The 19,918-nt window shown below is 34.5% G+C and overlaps 1 protein-coding gene across 1 annotated transcript in view; it reads right to left on the bottom strand.

Moving 5' to 3' along the window:
• Positions 1-19,918, bottom strand: part of LOC116339893 (neuroligin-4, Y-linked) — a 174,196-nt gene that overhangs the window by 96,705 nt on the left and 57,573 nt on the right. Inside the window, exon 4 of the mRNA XM_031765976.1 lies at positions 16,064-16,227. Coding sequence (XP_031621836.1) covers positions 16,064-16,227 — 164 coding nt within the window. The remainder of the gene's footprint in view (positions 1-16,063; positions 16,228-19,918) is intronic.

Here is a 19,918-nt window from a genome sequence, read left to right as displayed (position 1 = left end):
TATTTCTCATCGAATTTCAATCATTTTCGATTCAAAGTATTACTCGTCGTTTTTCTTCTTCTTGGTTTTCTTCTCTTCTACACTCCTTTCTCTCGCTCACTCTTTGTGATCAAAAGAGTGAGCCCCATTTCATTTTTTTTGCATATTTCTCAAGCAATATTTATGGATATTCTTATTATTTATTTTGGTTCGTTTCTTTCAAAAAAAAAAAAAAAATGCAAGCGAACGGTATTTCTATATTCCGTTTAGTGGTTCGAAGTGAACTGTATAAAATGATGATGATTGCGTGAGCACTTCTATATTTGTTTGCTTATATTGCACATATACCAAGTCTTATCCGTTGTTCCAGTGTGGCACAACGCAGACGAAAAATGAATTACAAACATGTTGGTTGATACCTTTTGGTTCGTGCAATTCGTTTCAACTGTTATTATTGTTATTATTATGACTGGAATGAAATATATGAAATGACGTCGAATGAATTGAAATACGAATGTGAAACTGAAGTTCAGTCGAAGGGTGATTGGTTTTGCATAAAGAAGTGTGCCATACTGCGATATAAGTGCGAAGGACTGATCATGTTGGAATATCAGCGAAGGAAATGATATCAATTTAGTTTCATTTGCGATAGGATTGATGATTTGCCATCCGGTGATTCGTTTTTCATAAAGTGCATCCACACAAGCAATATAAAATGCGAGAAGATGCCATTCAATAGATCTTGTACATACACTTTTATTGAATCGCAACAAACACGCACGTCTGCTTCGAGCTGATGTTCTGAGCGCCTAAACTTGTAATATACACATTTAATCAGTCAGAGTTTCTTTGATATATATAGGAGCAAGGGAAAAAAACATCTTAAATTCAATCCATTGAATTTAAGTTGACGGGTGTGAAGAGCACTACGTGGCAAAGGAGCTGAGGTCGGGAATGGCAATATTTTCTTTTGGCGATGAAATCTTTTTTTTATGACTTTATTACGAGAATCAGTTTCAATGTATAATATTTGCAGAGAAAAAAGAAACGATCCTATGAACCATATTTAGATGTTGTGCTGTGTGTATCATGACATAAAAATTGTTTCGCCAGAATTTATAGTAGGTACATGTTTAGCTTCAAGCAAATATTCTATCTATCTTCAATCTATTCCTGAATGGAGCCGAAAAGCACTGAATAGAGAGAACATTCAAATCGATCTCGACTTTATCGAATGCATTTGCCAATACAATAACAATGACACCCACTGACTTCAATACAAAGTAATAAACGGCATGGAAGAAATGATGTGTATAGAGTGCTCACCATCATCATCACGTCAACCTCCACCACCACCACCAACAACAACAAGCTCAACTCAATCATACCGAAGTGTTACGATACAAAGCTCATTCAAGTGCTTTGAACATTGAATCAAAACCAAAAAGCTATTCTTGTTTTTCTTTTCTCAAATGCTCGTGGATTTTTCACGGAATTTTCTACGATAATATCAATCCATTGTACGCACACGCTTAAACATGTATCAATCTGATGTGGGCGACATAGAAAACTGGGTGTTGGTATATAATTTATGACAATTTATTACCTGCGAGCGAGATAAAAATCAATACATGGCAAACAACACACAGTCAGTGCTGTTGATTTATTTGAAACTTTGTTTTCCATTTGGCTTCGAGAATATACCCGAATCTAGCAATAATGTCCGCTTTGAAATGTTAGTTTTTTGTCTCTTTTTTTCCTCTCTCGCTCTCATTCATCCGGTTTTTTCACGATTCTTTGGAATCGTTAAAATTTATTGTGTCAATATCCGATGGGAAAAATGTGGAAATCAATACTTGTTTCCCGTGTTGAAATCAAGGATTCAATTGCAGTCCTTTCATCGATGCTCACAGAGGTGCAAAATCATCAAATGAGAGTGCGACGAGAGCAAAAAAAAATCATACTGTGTAAAATAAAATGCAAGTGAGATGTGAAAATGAGGAAAAAAAATGTCTGTGGTGTTAGTCAAATGAAATCGTTGTGGGATTTTATGACGCCGTATGATGTGAAAAATATCAGACAATTTCGGATAAAGCACTAACGATGACAAAATATTTCCGATCTCTCTGTTCTTCAACTCGGATTATTTATGATTCACATTAAAAAGATTTTCACTCATTTGATGTGCAATATTTTCCATGTCGTTTCCACGAGAAAAAAAAATGAACTGTTCACTAATGCCGAAAATGCGGTGAGTTTCGTTGAATATTTGTTATTTACATAATTCAAGCATCCGCAAAATATTTTTGTATGCGGAATAATAAAAAATAATAAAAGTTAAAGAAACCAGAACTTTTAGTAAGATTAAACGCTCAAAAGTGTTTTGAAGCGTGGAGCAGATTTAATTTGAATGTAAATCGAAAAGTTTAAGTGGGAAATCTAAAAATAATCAAACGACTAAAAATTTGTTTTAATGGGCCAATCTCTGAGGGTAAAAAAGTATTGTGAGGTTTTCATTCTAAAAAATGTTTCACCATGCTTCTCTAACTCGACGAATATTTTATTCGAATAAAAACCAAGTCAAATGAGAAAAATGGAGAGAGTAAAAATCTCGCGAACATGAGTAAAAAGACCCGAAAAATATTTGCTAAATGTAATACATAAAAGTTTCTTCCGATAAGAGCGAGAAACACGAGGAAAACATGACACCAGTCTATATATTTCGGATGGATATCCATCCGAGATATTTTAGAATATCTGGATATTCAACGCAACTGCACAGCGCCAGAGCTGTGTGCGTCGCAAATAGAATCTACGGTATGTCGCGACGTATATGTGTATCAAGTGTCGCACATACACAGTCACACTGTGTCTGTATTTTACGTGTAGCGACATACCGTAGATTATATGTGCGACGCACACAGCTCTGGCTCTGTGCAGTTGCGTTAAATATCCAGATATTCTAAAATATCTCGGATGGATATCCATCCGAAATACATAGACTGCATGACACCGACTAACCGTGCACCGTCGAATAATAGCAAAAATCTCGTCAAAAACAATTTTTCACACAAAAACGTTGAATAAAAAATTTCGTGCATTTTTGTTGCGATGTGGTACTTGAGTTTTTTATTTCCTTTTTATTTCCCCAGGTGAAGGCGCGCACGATCAAAATATCTCTCAAAACATAAAAATAATGCATGAATTTGCCACACCATAGTTTTGTTTGTTTGAATATTCGACGCATGGATTCACGTTGGTAAGGCAAACGAGAAAAAAAATACCATCGTTGACACAAACAAACGGGACGAATAAAAGTGAACAGAAAAAAATTACAAAAAAAAATAAATAAAACACTCAGCGACCGGAACTCAATCAAAAACATTTTTACATTTTAAAACATTTTTCGGCTCTTGCACTACAGGTAAACGACGGTGCGGCTAACAAGCAGAAAAAAGAATGAACACACGAATGAGCGAAAATGCACGTAAGAGAAAATCATCAGAGTTGTTGCCACTGTAAAATAACGTTCGCTGAAAATATATATATAATGTCGCGCTTTCAAACTGTTCTTTGTGTATTTTCTCTTAACGAGAGTGAGAGAGATAGAGAGAAGGAAGGAAGAGAGAGAAGAAAGCGCACCGGAAGAGCATCTAATGATAATAATAACAATAATAATAGTAATCATTATGTGGAACGAACATATAAAGTTTAAAGTCGAATAACACGAAGTAGGTAAGCACGAACATAAATTTGCAGTTACACTACTATGCGGTCGTCGCCGTTTTATATGTCGATGAGCGAATTTTTCTTGTCTCATGCTTGTGCTCTTTTTTCTTTCGTTGTTAAAACGAAAATGGAATGGTTAGCAACTAAAAAGAGAGACAGAATGAACAAAAATGAGACAAAGATATACTGCATAAGTGTTTCGATGTCAACAAAGAAAGAAAAAAACCCATTACTAACTAACAATATATTTTACGTTGAGCCAGTTTAGTAACAGCATGTTCAACATACAAAATACAAATGGTGATGAAGAAGAGGTGCTTCATTTTGATTTTTATTTCTCGAGATTGTGCTTACCATTGTTCTCGGTCACTGCCATCCATTTTATTATCTTTCGCTTGACTCGACCAAAAACTTTGTTTCATTGCATCGAAATGCTTGTGAAAAGTACGCATTAATACAATTACCTTATCCGGTTGCCGCCACGATATACCAGCCAAACCAATTGAAATTAACGCTTTCTTACAGCGCAAAAGACTTTTGTTTCATGCGAAATATCTCATTGGCTGACCTACTTTCTTTTTGTTTGCAGTTTTGTAATTATGGTCGTTCAAAATCTATTGGTGACACTAACAAAAGTCGAGAACAATTCGATTCAAACAATTGAATAGCTGTTGTCACACACACACATATGCACAAAATGATGGAGAAACGACTAACAAACATGAAAATCAAACAAAATCGTTTGCAATAAATGTCGTTTTACTCGGACTCAATCGAAATGGAAGCCGGTAAAATGGTTCTTGAGCAAAATGTTCCGAAAATCAAAGAGGTGGCACAAAAATAGAACATTAATGGAGCAAATTCTTAATAGGACGGCATGAATGGCGAAAAAGAAACAATCTATTGACGGCAATCGAAATTACGATAAAGAGAATGATTTTCCGGTAAAAATACGGTACTACATCGAATAGAAAAGAGTGCACGAAAAAGGAATTTACTAAGTGCTCACCTGTTCTTGAAAGAAGAGGAAGAAGGGTGGTCCAACCAAAGTAACAAACGCGATTTGTTTGAATTGGCGTATTTTTTTTTGTGTTTGTTTGTTCATTGAAAAATGGTTGTTATACCTCTTTACGAGTTGCTGTGCCCATTCAGTATGTGAGAAAGGTGTGCATTCCTTCTTAGTGACAACAAAATAAACGGTGAGTTCGATTCGGACGACAAGTATACAACACATTTTTATGTCTATCGCTTATTTGTTTTTTTTTTTTTTTTTTGCTTTCATTCAGTGATTCGCAATAGTGCTTTCTCTCTTTCGTTTTCAATTTTTAGCATCACACTGGGGCAAATGATTGCACATTGAGCTTGTGTGCTCTTGCTTTGGATGGCAAGCGCACCAAATCACAATCAACAAAAAAATGTCGATAAAACTTAATCTCGATTCCTATTGTTCGCTTGAAAAAGACTCATTTTTGCTACAAAGAATGCGGCAAAGTGGAAAGAGCTTTATCGTCGGTTTTCATTCTTGTTCAGGTATTTGTTACAATTTCGATTTGCAATATTGTCGTCGGATGACATTCATGTAGCTGTTTTAACATACCGGTTTCTTTTTCGTCACGGAGAAAAAGAAGTGAAAAAAAAGAAAACACCTAAATAGAGATGGTTTTGCAACAATGTGGCTGCCAAATCGGAACAATGGCTCACAAACGGTAGATTATATTGCATCTCTTTTCTTCTTCATCATTTTCGTCTCTGAAAACTAGTAGTTTTAACCAAATAAATTCCATCCGATGCAAGCACATACACCCACAGAAAATACCTCAGTTTTTGCACCACAAAAACCTCTGTATTGATTGCATTCTGCATACTCCGGCGAAGTTACTCCAATCAATGCGAACCACACGGAAGCGCTATGGGAAATCATGGCAAACGTAACAAATGGAATTTTATCCATTGCTCAGTTTCAATTATATTATTCATGTCGAATTACATATCAACGTAAAGAATACCGAAATGAGCCGGTGTAAGGGCAAGTAAGTATCTATGCGGAACGGGTATGGGTATACATTGAGCTCAATGACTCGTTTCTTTATTGATAAATCGCCTACATTTGAAGAGTCACTTTTTTTTCTTCGAATAACACGGGGATTCTTTGATGTTTGATTGACTCATTGAGAATGGAATTATTGGTTGCTTACCAATGCAACCAATAAATATTGAAATAGCTAAATAAATCGAAATGCAAACACACTCTGATGTAGGAAATGCTGAAAAATGATTATGAAAACATTATAAGTGCAAAAATCGAACAAGCAAAATGGAATCGTAAGCTAGGGTAAGCTTCAACAAGAAATAAAAAGAAAAGGATAAATTGCACTTAGAAAATGCTCGAAGTTCACAATCAAACAAATGAAATTGCATGACGACGCACAATGTTCGTTCTACATTGCCATTTATATTCGACAACTGTTCTTCTCAACAAACTCTTTCTCTCTTTGAGTGTCTCTTTCTATCGTTCTAGTTTCTCGTGTTGAATTACATTTTCTTTCTTGTGAATGTTTTCCATGGCAAAGCAAATCTTGTATCACCGTTGTACACATGTACAGTTAGATAAAGGACTATGTATGTTCTCTTTTCTTCCGTCTTTATTTTTGATTCTATCTCACTCTATCTAGTTTTTGTTTTTCACATTCGAAATGGAAGCGAACCCTACACGGAAGCAAACAATATTATATTATGCACTTTGTACGGTACACATAATATTTAGTTATATGTGAAATTTTATAAATAGATTCTGTGCATCAAAAAAAGAATTGCGGAAAACCGTCAAAATAGCAATCATAACAAAGTCAAAATGCAATCGAAAAAAAAACGAAGTGAACGCTTTTGCACAGTGAAAAGAAGAAAATGCATCATCGAACAAACGAAGCCACTGAAGATGAGAATAACTAAACTTTCAAAGTGGATATAACATATATGTGTACAAATATAACATTGATGTGAGTGTGTTTTACAATTCACAAGAGTGTTTATCGTTTGTGTGCGATGTTTCATCTTTCATGGTCGATCGTTTGAAATAACACAACATCCGGGGACTTGAAAATGAAGTTTTCTCTTCGTCAAAAGTTTCCAGTAATTTGATGTAGAAAAAGAATCAAACTCTTTTTTTGTCTTTTTGCATTACAACAATCAAAAAGAAATGAAATAGTTTCTCTTTGTGCACCAACGTCCAAAATTGTTATGAGAGTTTTGTAAGTGAAATTGCAAATTCTCTCTTCTTCTTCTCTCTCTCTCTCTCTCTCGATCTACTCTCCGTTCGGAGCGAGTTTATTTCTTAATCATATGAACGGGCGCTTTCCTTTGAGCAGTTTTGCTTTCTTCAGCTGTTTGTTGATTGTTGCGTAACAATCCAAGAGTGGTGAATTGTGCTTGGTATATCTTTCGAATGCTTTTTCCTTGCATGTATGCGTGCATGCGAGCGAGCAGAAAAAATATATGAAAAAAAGTAAGTAGCAAAACAAGCTACATAATATTGCCATTACCAATATACTATGACCTAAAGGTTACCCGTCTCAACTTTCAAAATGAAAAGAAATTCAATTCACATAATGGAATCAGTTACACAATAAAATTTGAATCGAAAAAATTTCCCATTGTGAAAGCATTAAATTTCGTTTTGCGCTCTGTGTAATGCTAACCATTTTCAATGAATTATTTCCTCATCCTTCATCGTATATTATTCTCGATTTTGCGCTGTTTATAGGCACATGTTCACTTTCGTGTGATGTGTATCTACTAACATTGATAGGATAATGATGTAAACTTTACAAAAGAAAAATATTTATTTTTGTATTGATTGTTGGTGAATTTTTTCTGCCGTAAGCTTGTACAGCACAGCGACTTATTGAAAAGTGATTTTATGGCATAGACAAATATACCCAACGTAAATACCAATTGACATTTTTGAAATTGTTGTTTTCAATCATAACAAATTCAAATAATGACTTTTGCTTAAGGCCATTCGAAATGGTATTTGGAAAATTACGCCCTTTAAAGACTTTTCCAATGGCATAACTTATAATTAAGTAACAAGAGAAAAAAAAATCCCTTTGCCACACTTTGTTTTAACAAACAACAATAAATATGCAAAGACAATTTTCCAACGAATTTTCACAAAATGTTCTATTTGCTTTAATTTGGGTTATAATCATATTGAATAACATTTTCATCTTTTGTTATAACAGTGTGAACAAACATAATTGTATGAAAAATGTTGTTGTTTGTACAGGAAATGTCCTTTGAATATCACACAAACCACCTAAATTAAATTAAAAATGTCAATAAAAAGAATGTTATAGATGTGAATCAAAATGGCACATAAAATTCAACAAGCGTACTTGACAATCTAAAATTGAACACGTTTTCCTTTCTGAAAATTGATTGAAACATGATTATCAGAGAGATATTCATATTTCAAAAGCTTTGTATCAATCAAATGAGAATATATACACAAAATAATATCTTATTCACGTGCTTTAATTTCTTTGATATATCAAGAAAATAATACGTTTAACGATATTTTGGCAGAATTTCAATGATATCTTATTAATTTTCATCATTTTCGTATCGTTTTTTCTTTGAAGAACTTTTGTTTAACTTTGATTTATCATTTTCAAATGAATAATCAGAATTGGTTCGTCCTATTTGTCCTCAAATGATGATCACATTCACAGTTTTAATGTTGGCAAATAATACTCATGTTTTTTTTTTTTCTTTATTTTCTCGTATTTTTCCGTTCGATATTCCGGCACATAGAGGAAAAAATTATTTGTATGTTTTAATGGATCATTTGTCAAAGGCATGTTTGTATTTACTTTAACTATATCGATGCGTAACACTTCATCGATGACATAAGAAAAACAATTGACGAAAAGAAAAATAAACGATCGACACACTAAAGTAGATAGGAGAAACGTACAAAATAAATGGAGACCTTTCTCTTCGTCCACGTGCTCTAGGCTTGTGTGTCATAAATGAAAAATATTTTTTCTATTTTTTTTGGAATTCACTTTTTGAGGTGAAAATCCCTAGCAAATCGAAAGAATTTTCTCGGCCAAAAAAAAAGTGAAGAGCACAAAAAAAGGTCCTCATTTCCAAAATTGTAGAGGGTTCCTAAAAATATTTTAGAGGGGGGGGTCATCCGACACCTAGGAACCCTCGTCATCACCTATGTTCATCATGTTATTTCAAACTACGAATCAGAAGACAAGCAAAAGTAATAAAACTCATATACACTATGAACCTGATAGAAGCTGTATACGTCTGGAAGCTATTTCTAATGCAATGGCAACTTTTAATTTTCCAATCAAAAACTCAATTTCCAATAAATTTTCGCCGTGCCATGGTGACCATGACGCAACAGTCGACATTCGAAATCAATTGAAACGGCATTTCTTCCATTTTTTTCTATCATTCCGGCTCATTTGGTTTCATCAAAAGCAAATTTAATCTTGTGTTGGCAGCTTAACATATCAAATGTTTTTGCCTTCTGGATAGATAGGAGAATCATTTATCGAGCTCATTCTGTGTATTCCAATTTAATTGAATTATTTTTTACAAAAAAAATAATTATATTTGGCTACAATTTCAATTCGATTCATCTTGTTTACAAAACTTTAGTCGTAATTGGAATTATGTGATGATGCAAACGATAGAGTGTGTAAGTGTATACATAATTGCGATTGCATCGAAATAACAGAGTATGCACTTTTTTTCGCAATGGTTTTAATTAGAGAATGTTTTCATTTACGCTCTTAATTACGAGATGATAGTATAATTTTGGGAAATTTAAACAATATATTTTAATTATTATTTTGAATGCAAGCCCGTTGTTTGTGTATGTTTGTATTTTATATTCAACTGATTATAATTTTATGTTTTTTTTTTCATTTCTCAATCTCGAGTTTCTTGAGTTCATTTCGAAAAGACGAAACTCTTTCCAGATGTACAAGATATTTTCCGTGGCATTTGGATGCAGCAACATGATTATCATTCCAAATGGTTTCAGACTCGTTTCAAACTATGCAGTGCATGTTGCCAAATTCTTGTGTAATCAACGAAAATTAGTGCATATTACGTTTCCTTTTGTGTTATTAAGTTTAAATTGAAATCAAAACTACTTTTCTTATTCTTTGAACGAGCATGCGCAGTGCGCACAGTTTGGCCAGACACGATTTTTCCGAAATGATTTTACAAAACTTTGGAATGCATTCGAACTAAAAGAAGAAGAAAAAAAATATGACGTAGGGGGACAATTAGATGTGGCTCCGATCAGGGAATTCATTGGCACATGTTAAACGGAGTTTCTCAAACAGAGAGACGATTTGATGAGTGTAGAAGCTATCGTGAACGGAATAAAAATCACAAATTGACACAAAAATCCAGCTTGAGCAATTCAAGTAATTGTCATTGTTTGAGCATACGTGCGATTACAACCGATCCGCTGGAGAATGCATGAGCACACGATCTATAGCTAATGCGTTGCTCTTTCTTTCCATTTTTTCTTTTGTTGTTGCATATGTGTACCGCTGAGAAGCACATTAGCCCGCATCACAACTTATTTAAGGGAATTGAATGCACTTCGGTTATCACATGTCGTTTATTTGAGTGAGATTTTACGTTCTCGTTTTGTTATACAAGTACAAGTTATTTGTCGAACATGCGAGAACGTTTAAGTAAATGAAATGCATTGCTTTCATTCCAGTGCACAGATGTGAAATTCACGTTAATTGTTTGCATTGGAATTTTCTCTTTGAATTTTGGATAATTTTCGTAGATGAAGTGGAATATGGATGGATGTCACAGACCCAATGGCACTAATTTGATAATAGATTGTCTCAAACCGAAAAGTATCGAACGACAAAACGCAGCATCGGAAACCAGTGATACGGAAAATGTATGATGTATTCTCTCTATGCGTGTCCTTAACTTAGTGCTTCTCTTCTCTTTACAAATGGCAAAGCATTTCGAAGAGCACTTTACATTTTCTACTGCGAAATACTTGGTTAGTGAACATCTTGCATGAATACGAATGAAATCTACTCGAAAATTGCTAAAGCTATTTTGTCGAAATGAAGTCAAGTGACTGAGTACATACCAAAGAGTTTGTGCTTTATTTGTTAGTTAAACTTGATGGCTAATCAAAAGTTCGCATCACATGATTTCTACACACTGTTAAAAGCCGGTAATAAAATAAAATAAATGAATTTTCAACAATTTTACAGTCGAAGTTTGTGTTAACTGCAAAAGGCATTGAAGTTTTCCACTGAATAATGTCATTTTAACAAAACTCAGTGCCAATGAAATATGTAGCTTTTGGCAACAATAACAAGAAACACATTATGAATATTTGTCTCTAACATATTCACAGAGAGAAAATATAAACATTAAGTTGGCATTTTAAAAATATTTGGGGTGGGGGTTTCTTCTTCCAGTCAATCAGATTGTGAATAATATTTGTCAATAACATTTGTCGAAATGGAAAAATATATGAAGAAGAAAACAAACAGTTGAATGATGCTTGTAAATGACATGAGCTTCTGACGTTAAGTATAGAGAGTACTTTTGACCAGAGCATAAAATCGTCACTCATTCATAGCGCTTGCTGAGAGTCGCTCCTAGCTATGTGATGTTTGTGTGATTACTGTCGTTTGTACTAATATAGTATGACCTCAGGAGCGGTTCACTAATCGCTTCTGTCGTAATGCGCTTGCTAAGTAGGCGCGTTGCCCCACAAATGCGATTTCATGCTTTGATTTTGACGAATCATTGAAAGATATATGAAAAAAATCTTAAAAAATCTTATGAAATTTTCCATAATGCACACTTGTCAGTGAAAGAAGTATCGATGCTTATGTGATTATCAATGGTACTCCATGAAGTCAATTGTAAACATAACGCGATCCGTTTCCATTCACACCACGGTGAGAATATTCATGCGAATGCCATTGCATTGTTGGTCGGACGTCGACAAGGTTAATAGAGTGTATGGCTAATCAAAATGCAATCGGTGACGATGAAATTCACGCTATCACATCTCATTATCATTTGAAGTGAACCATCAAAAATGCGATGCAGTCGGAAAAAAGTTTACGAGTATTTAAGTTCATTTGAAATTATCTCTCATTTATGTGTGTCTGTGTCTGTGTTTGTTTTTTCCAACATCTTTTGTTCACTTTCGGAGGTCGAAAGTAAGACAAAGTGCTTGTTCTTCATTGTCTTGATTTCGTTGTCGAGTGCATCAGTTTGCAATAATGAACATAAAAATAATATAGAAGAATGTACGAAATTTTCGGATGGAAAAAGAAAAGCGGACGCGATTGTTGAGAGCGAAAAAGAAACTCATTTTAGATTATCAGTGAAATGAAAATGTGTATACAATTCCAAGAAAGTCCACCGGATGAAGATATGGCGGCGATGGAGATAGATGAAAAAAACAAATATCTATATATAAAAAGCGACAGCAGCGCGGTTCTTGAAAATCGTGATGCATTTTATAAGAGCTTCCTTAGAATGTCCGTGCTCAGACAATCCTTTATAATTCATTCGTTTCCGTTGCTTCTCATTACGATTTCGAATTCTCTCTTGCTCGCCATCTACGCCGAAGAGTAATGCTTTCGTGTATGTGTTGTGCATCGAAAATAACGTTTCACAACACTTAGCTTTATTAAAAGCACTTTTTTTTCTTCGTTTAGCACTGTGCAAGAAGAATATTTGCTCGTTATGGGGATCAAAATGAAGCGCTTCCAAATACAACATATATACAAATAACAGTTGTTTTTTTGTTGCAGAGTGAAAAGGAGGCAACATTACAGAGATATGGTTAAATCGGAGATGAATGCCGACAGACACACATACATACACACACAGAGACAGAGAGAGACCACCTAAATGAATTCTGTTTGTGCAATAAAGTCGCTCGTTGATGGAGAGGCGAAAGTGTGCGATAACGCTTACATGCACAAGCTCGTAACACTTATAGCTCATAGCAAAACTACACATTACAATGACAACAACGACGACGACGACGACGATGATGATGCAAGAAAATGGAGAACACCGAACACTCTTCAAATGTGAACGAAAGAGAGCGAGGGTACAAGGGAGCGCCAAGTGAAGGCAAACACAAAAAGAAATATAACATGAAAATTAAACAAAATGTGAAGAGGAAACGAAAAAGAGCGAGAGAAATAGAAAATCATCGCACATAAAAGAAAAGAACAACAACACCAAAAAATTGTCCAACTTTTTTTTCGCTCGTTCGTATTTCGAATTAAATTCAAAAATTGCGAAAATGAATATAAAAACATACTAAAAATGAACGTTTCAACTTTCTTTTGTTTGGCATATTGGTGAGACACATAAAGAGCGAATACTCTTTGCTGCAGCAATACTAGTGTCGCCTTAACTCTCGCATCTCATTCAATTTACTTGTGTGTGTGACAGAATTTTGCTTTTTTATGTTTAGCACACATACAGACATTGTTGTGTTACAATCAGAACTAACATTTCTATAATAATATTCCATATTTGTGTTTACCCCCATCGGTTGATGTGCGCGTTTATTTTGTGTTGTTGTTTTTTCGCATCTGATATGAAGAAGAAAAAAAACGATGATGGGTTTATACATTTTTTGTGTGTTGCCGTTGTTGCCTTGAGATAAAGGTTGCTGTTCATCTTTTGTTCGTTTAAATTACTTTCGGCATGCATTACACATCTTTTATATCAAAGGGCCACGGGCTTACATGCACCCATTACTCCACTATACCAACTAATAATGATTGCGTTCGTTTTTATTCTTCTCGCCATCCCACACCCCACTCTCGTTGCACTCTTTCGAATATTTTAATATGTGTCGTTCTTATTAGTGAGAATTGAGCGAAGATGGTGTGTGCGCAAGCAACAGCTTCGCTATCATCAGTGTCTCTCCAAACAAAAATATAGTTTACATTTTACACAGCGACTTTTATGGGTGCAAGTACATCTTCATCGTGTGCATTTTTTCTCGAATTCCATTTGTGCTTTATGTTCATCAACAATTTTTTTTTGTATGTGTGTGTTTGATGATGTTCTTGTTGTTATTGCTCACTCTCTCTTTATCTGTTGTCTTGACTTACGTACTGTTTCTTTACTTTGCGCTGCAACCATTAACTGTTCTGCATACAATATTTGCAGAAATATATAGATTGCAATGGGAATTGCGCATTGCATGGTTTCACTCTTCTTTTCTTGTTCTTGGCATTATTCGAATTCGTTGCGAATGAAAAATGAGTAGTCGGATGGTTGGGCAGGGACAGATGGGTGAAACAAATGTTTTTTTCTTTCTCTTCTTTTGTGCAATCTCTATCTATACCGCATATAACAAATGTTTTAATTTTTTCCAACCCAAGGGTTTTGCCATCATCTAACAGCGAACTTGGAATGGAATTGCAATATAATGTCTGCAGATCAAGAAACATATTGTCATTGATGAAAAATGAAGCGTAGTAATTTAAAACAATCAAATCGAAATTGACGTACATAATGCATTCATTTTGTGCATATCGTAAATTGTACATATAGCCAAAGAGTTCATGAATATACCGATATTCCAAGTGGAATGGATATATGTGAGACTGTCTTACCGTCACCCGGAGCTCCGTTTCACTTTTATCATTTTCAATTTCAATTTGAAATTTGTTAAAATTCGCAAGCACATATTGAAAAAATTGAATGGTAGTACATGAATTAAATGCATATAAACATTAACTTAAAATGCATCTGTTCAATCATGAAATTACTAAAGGTTTTAATGAAACCAACTACAGACAAACACTCAATACAACAACGCAAACAATTTACCGATGTGGCGATCAAATATTGTGCTTGTACGTTTGCAATTTCAAATGGTTTCGAAATAAACATTCCTAACGCTTCTTCTTCTTGTCTATCGCGTTCCAAATCGATTCGTACATTGCAAAAATAAAAAAATTAAACACAATCTCATCTTCCTTAAAAGTTAGTAATAAAAATGGCATTGGACGTGTATTAAATGGCACACACAAGACTGACATTCACCTAATAAAAATGGAATCGCGAAAAATGGCACGACAAAACGACCAATACAAATGAAAAACCATAAGAATGAAATTGAAGCAACAACAATACGATGCACAATATTACAAAGTTTGGATGCGGCCAATGATATAGACGTGTGAGTATATGTTGGTTTATGTCATAAGTTGCGAAAACGAAGTCACACAATGTTACAAACCAAATGGATTGACTTGGTCCATCAAATGAAATCCATAAAAGTGTGTTCATTGGTTCGTTCGTTCGTTCGTAATGAAAATTGGATGAATAAAATACAACACAGTACAAAATTGTTGCGATGTGTGCGCAATTGCATGTTGTACATTCGTTCTCATAAAAAATACAATGAAAAATTATGTGAAGAGCTTTTGCACACACACCAGTGGTAATAGTAGCAGAATCACTACCGTCGCATTCAAACTCTGGACACACGAACAATATTCTCTTTTTTATTTTTACATTTGGATTGTTATATCCGGCGATAATAAAGACATAAAATCACTCGAAACAGCAACAAATTCATCTTAAAACTGATGGATGCGCTCTTACGCAAGCGAATCGACCAAAAAAAAGCAACCATATAGATAAAATGTTGGAAAATAGACCAAAAAGTTACCACCAAGCACAAACTCAACGAAATCCAAACGTTAAAAAAAACGGTACACGTGTTTCGCAAGTTGATTGGCAATTCCGTTGCACTCATTGGAAATGATAACATAACCACGAAATGAGTAAGCCGAAACAAATCCTCTATCACAATTGAAAGAAAGCGAAGCGATAGAGAAGGAGCAAAACGGCTCCATTCTCGGTACTTTGCAAACTGATTTCATCATCAGTGGGATCATACAACCAACATTTTGGCCTCAAATACCTTACAATTACACGATAGAAAACTAATCAAAAATGAATAAAATCGTTTGAGCTGCTGCTCTCCTTGGCCATTTCAACTATTACGATTATTATTATGGTTGTGTGAATTTGGATATGTCTGCTTTGATTCCCTTATCTTCAAATCATAGAATCTAAGCCGAGTGGGTCATGAATATGTCCATACGTCAATATAGAGATGTCTTGTATGTCTTCTCTTTTTATGTACGTATCTATTTTTTTTCTCTACCTTTTAACTTGTCTGAATGTCATTTTGCAGGGCGTTTAAGCGACTGCAAATAATAATAATGTGATAAAAAAAAGAAAGACCAAAGAGTAAGTAGACACACACGGAACTTACCTTGAATCGGAACATAGATGTTCAAGTTCAAACAATCTTCGGCTTGATTTTGCAGGTATGGCAAAAGCCGACGTAAATATTCCAAGCGACCTTTTGGCATTTTTTCCAGAGCAGCCGTTTCGTTTGCAATGTTTGGCAATCGCTGCGGGCACACGGGACCGAATCTATAAAAAAAAGGTAAACGAATGATCATCAAGGAAAGAAAAATCTACAATGTTTTAAAATATTTTCGAAATAGATATGTATCGTTTGAAGAACGTGTTTACAGATAAAACAAATACCTATGCCTGACAGTGTCGACCTTAATGTTATATTGCAATTGAAAAAGTATGAATGCGTGACTTTTACTTTAACCTAACCTTTGTCGCAATTGTCAGATTCAATGAGACGGTGTTGGTTTGGTTTTAAACATTCATTTATGTTTGTACATCCACAATTCCACACAAGTTTCAATCAAAATGGAGCAGAAAATGTGTTTAAGTTGAAAAATTGCGCTTCAAATGAAAAATGTATGCCACTTGATGTTGTGGACAAAAGAGCAACCGAGTGAGAGCTTGTGAGAGCCATTCAAAGCAACATCGGTAATGGTCAAAATGTGTAAGAGGTAAATCACTGCCGGACGAAAAGCTCTTGAAATAAAAGTGTAAAATGACCAAGAAATGGAACATGCTCAACAATTATGCAATGAGATTTTTTCTGTTTTTTCTCTCTCTCTCATCCTCGTTCTTTCACGTTCTCTTTTTCTATCTTTTAGCCCCCGGTGAGATGATGGTCATTTGTTCGCTTAAGGGTATGTAAATCTATCATGTTGCTGTATTTAGACCATTTGCAATCCATCACCTCTGTTATCTCATCGGTACTAATTTTCTATGACTAACATTTGCCGTTCGCAATATATATTTTTTTTTCGCTTCACCTTTGACAAGAAAGGTGTCCTTGTAAAGGTACCTCAATTTGGACAAATTGAAAAAAAGACAAGCCTTAAATACAAATCAAGTAACAATGCCAAAGCAATTAATGTGGAACACAATAGATGGTGAGCATGAGGAGAAATGGTGAAGGGAAACAGGTTGACTATTTAAGTACCATTTAAATGAGGAAATCCGGTGTATGCTATAAATATCACAGAAAACTTGTGGCTTTTCAAGTGCTTTTTTCATTCATATATCATGTATATTTGGTTGCTCAATGCTCATACACTTTGGCCCAATTTTATATTAATGAAACCGCTACGCAGGGCGGCTATATAATAATATCCTATCGAAATGTCAATTTGGTGTAAATTCAATTAAACGCCATCATTTGATCAACAATTTTATTGCCTTGCGCTATACGAAGTACGCTTGAACGTGGAGAGTGAATTTTTTTCTGCTTGCTCAGTGTGGCAAATCAATTTAATAAGTGCGCCATTGTTAAACTTCAAATATAATTAAATAAACAGATAGCGAAAAGCATTGTTGATTCTACCGTACAATATGCCAAACTGAAATGAGCCATCTATTTCCCCATGCAAAGTTAGAGATAAAATAACCGACAACTGCTGTGTTGCCAGAGCATGAAGAGCAGACGAAGTAACAGCCATCACAATGAATCCATTTACTGCTGAAATTCTGTTATTCCATTTTGCTGAATTGTGTATCTTTCTCTTTCTCGATCTCTATCTCTATATCTCGCTCCTCTATTGATTTTTGTTATGGTTATGCATCAATGCGATGATTTTCCTCTCTCTCTCTTCGCTCTTGATCTGTAAATGGAAAATGATTTCTCTTATTTATTCATTCCATTCGTTCAAGCACTATTGTCTGATGAATCGTTGTAAGTTACAACATCCGAGCGTGCATATGTGTATGTGTGTGTATGCATTGATACAATATTTTCTATTGTGGTTACACTCACTGATAACCAACTTCAAAATCGATACTGGCAAATTGAAATTGCGAGCAAAGGCGTGTGCAATCTAGAATCTTTAGCCACATATATTATTTTATGTTTATATGTTGCTATCTATATATTTACATTGTTGACGCAACCAAAAACAATCAAATACTTATATTCATAACATTTTCCGATATGTATTGCAGACTTTGTTCCAAAGGTTGTTCGATTAATAATGATCATAAATTTACGATTGACGTGAACCACATTTGCTTCGCAACGATGAATTATATTTTCACTCGACGAAATGAATTCGTCAATATTTTATGTTTTATTTCGATGATTGAATTTCATGCATTCACATGGTTTCCACATCACTCCTGCAAAACTTCAAACTTTTCTTTTGATTTAAAAAGAAGAAAGACCATGTTATCTTTTGCAGCGCAACACCAAGCAAAAGGATGAATGAACGAGAAATAAATTATTTGTCGAGTTGATTTTCAAGCGTCGAAATGCTTGAGTACCGCCGACACTCATATTTCAATTGAAGACAAAAGTAAAGATCTGACGAAGCGTGACGTACAACTGTTTTGGAATCCAACTGGAAATAATCAAATCATAACACACAAACGCACTCCGCGCGCGCGGAATTTTCACATGCGAATTACGGCGAATGTGCGTATTGCAAAGTGTAAACGGTAAATTTTTGCCAACAATGCTCATATGAATCATATATACCCGCACTCAAATGCTTTAAACCAAGAATGAATAATAGAACAACAGAAAAAAGGAAAAAAAGAACAAAAAATTCCGGAAACATTTCGAAAATGGATTGGCATGAACAAATAAAAAAAAATGATGATTCACTTTACATTGTTTCATTTCCATTATATGTTTGTATGTGCCTGCGTGTATATATATTTATTGATTGTGAAATGTGAATTCACTTTGGCGTTCATGTCATTCAAATACGTTTACGTCATTTTATTTCGATTGGTGTGTTAAAATGTGTTTACCATACAAATCGTGACAATTTGACCTATGTTGATTTCACATTCGAAAGCATAAATACCATAAATATAAATTGCACCCATACACACACATTAGTTCTGCAATCGATAATGCTGCAAAATTGAGTTAATCTAGAGATACAAAGCCAAAATTGTTTATTTAACAACGAACATGTCGATTCGCATTTTCGTTGTAAAATCGAGTTTCAATCATTTATTTGAATTGTGCGTGTGTGCGTGTATGCTTTTCGGATGGATATGGAAATGGATAAACACGATTCTTTCGGGACAACAGGAAAACAAATGTTACCCAAATGACATTGACAAATCTTCAACTCGTTGTTTTTTTTTTAAATGAATGTTTCGTTCAATTTTTCATGTTATTCTTTTAGTCAAACTGACATAATTTCAATTGAGGAAGTATTTGAAATGTAGAAAAATTTAAACTCGAATAAGAATTTATTGCCTATTAGGAATTCGATTTCATGCGCGGCATTGTGACATTCAGATCGATTGCACCAAAATTACTTATGGGACTTCAATGTATGAAATTCGTTCGATGGCACTAACAACAGGCAACAAAAAAAAACGTTGATCCAATTTTCCAACGAATTCTCTTCTTTTGGAAAATATGATCGAAGACTGATATTTGTTTCTTTCTCTTTCATTCTGTTTGTGATCTGAGAATTCGTTTTTCGTGCAAAAAATGTGTAGCTCAGAAATATAATATGGTTGTGTTTGTGTCGTTCGTTTTTTCACTTACAAACAATAATAAATGAAAGAGCTTCCAATGTAATAGTAAACTGCATAATTTCGATTTTCCTCTCTTTCAAATAACACACCAACAGCAAAAAAATATAAAGCGAATTCGACCCGAGTCTATATATTTTGTGCACTATTACGGCTTCTTTTTTTGCCGTGTGGCAGATAGAAAGAGCGAACAAAAATGAATGCTCGAAATTTTCCATTT

Source organism: Contarinia nasturtii, unplaced genomic scaffold (genome assembly GCF_009176525.2).
Source record: "Contarinia nasturtii isolate CC-2019 unplaced genomic scaffold, AAFC_CNas_1.1 Cnas_scaffold_533, whole genome shotgun sequence".
Taxonomy (NCBI): domain Eukaryota; kingdom Metazoa; phylum Arthropoda; class Insecta; order Diptera; family Cecidomyiidae; genus Contarinia; species Contarinia nasturtii.
Note: the sequence above shows the minus strand (reverse complement) of the source record. Positions and strands in the feature narration are given on the sequence as shown.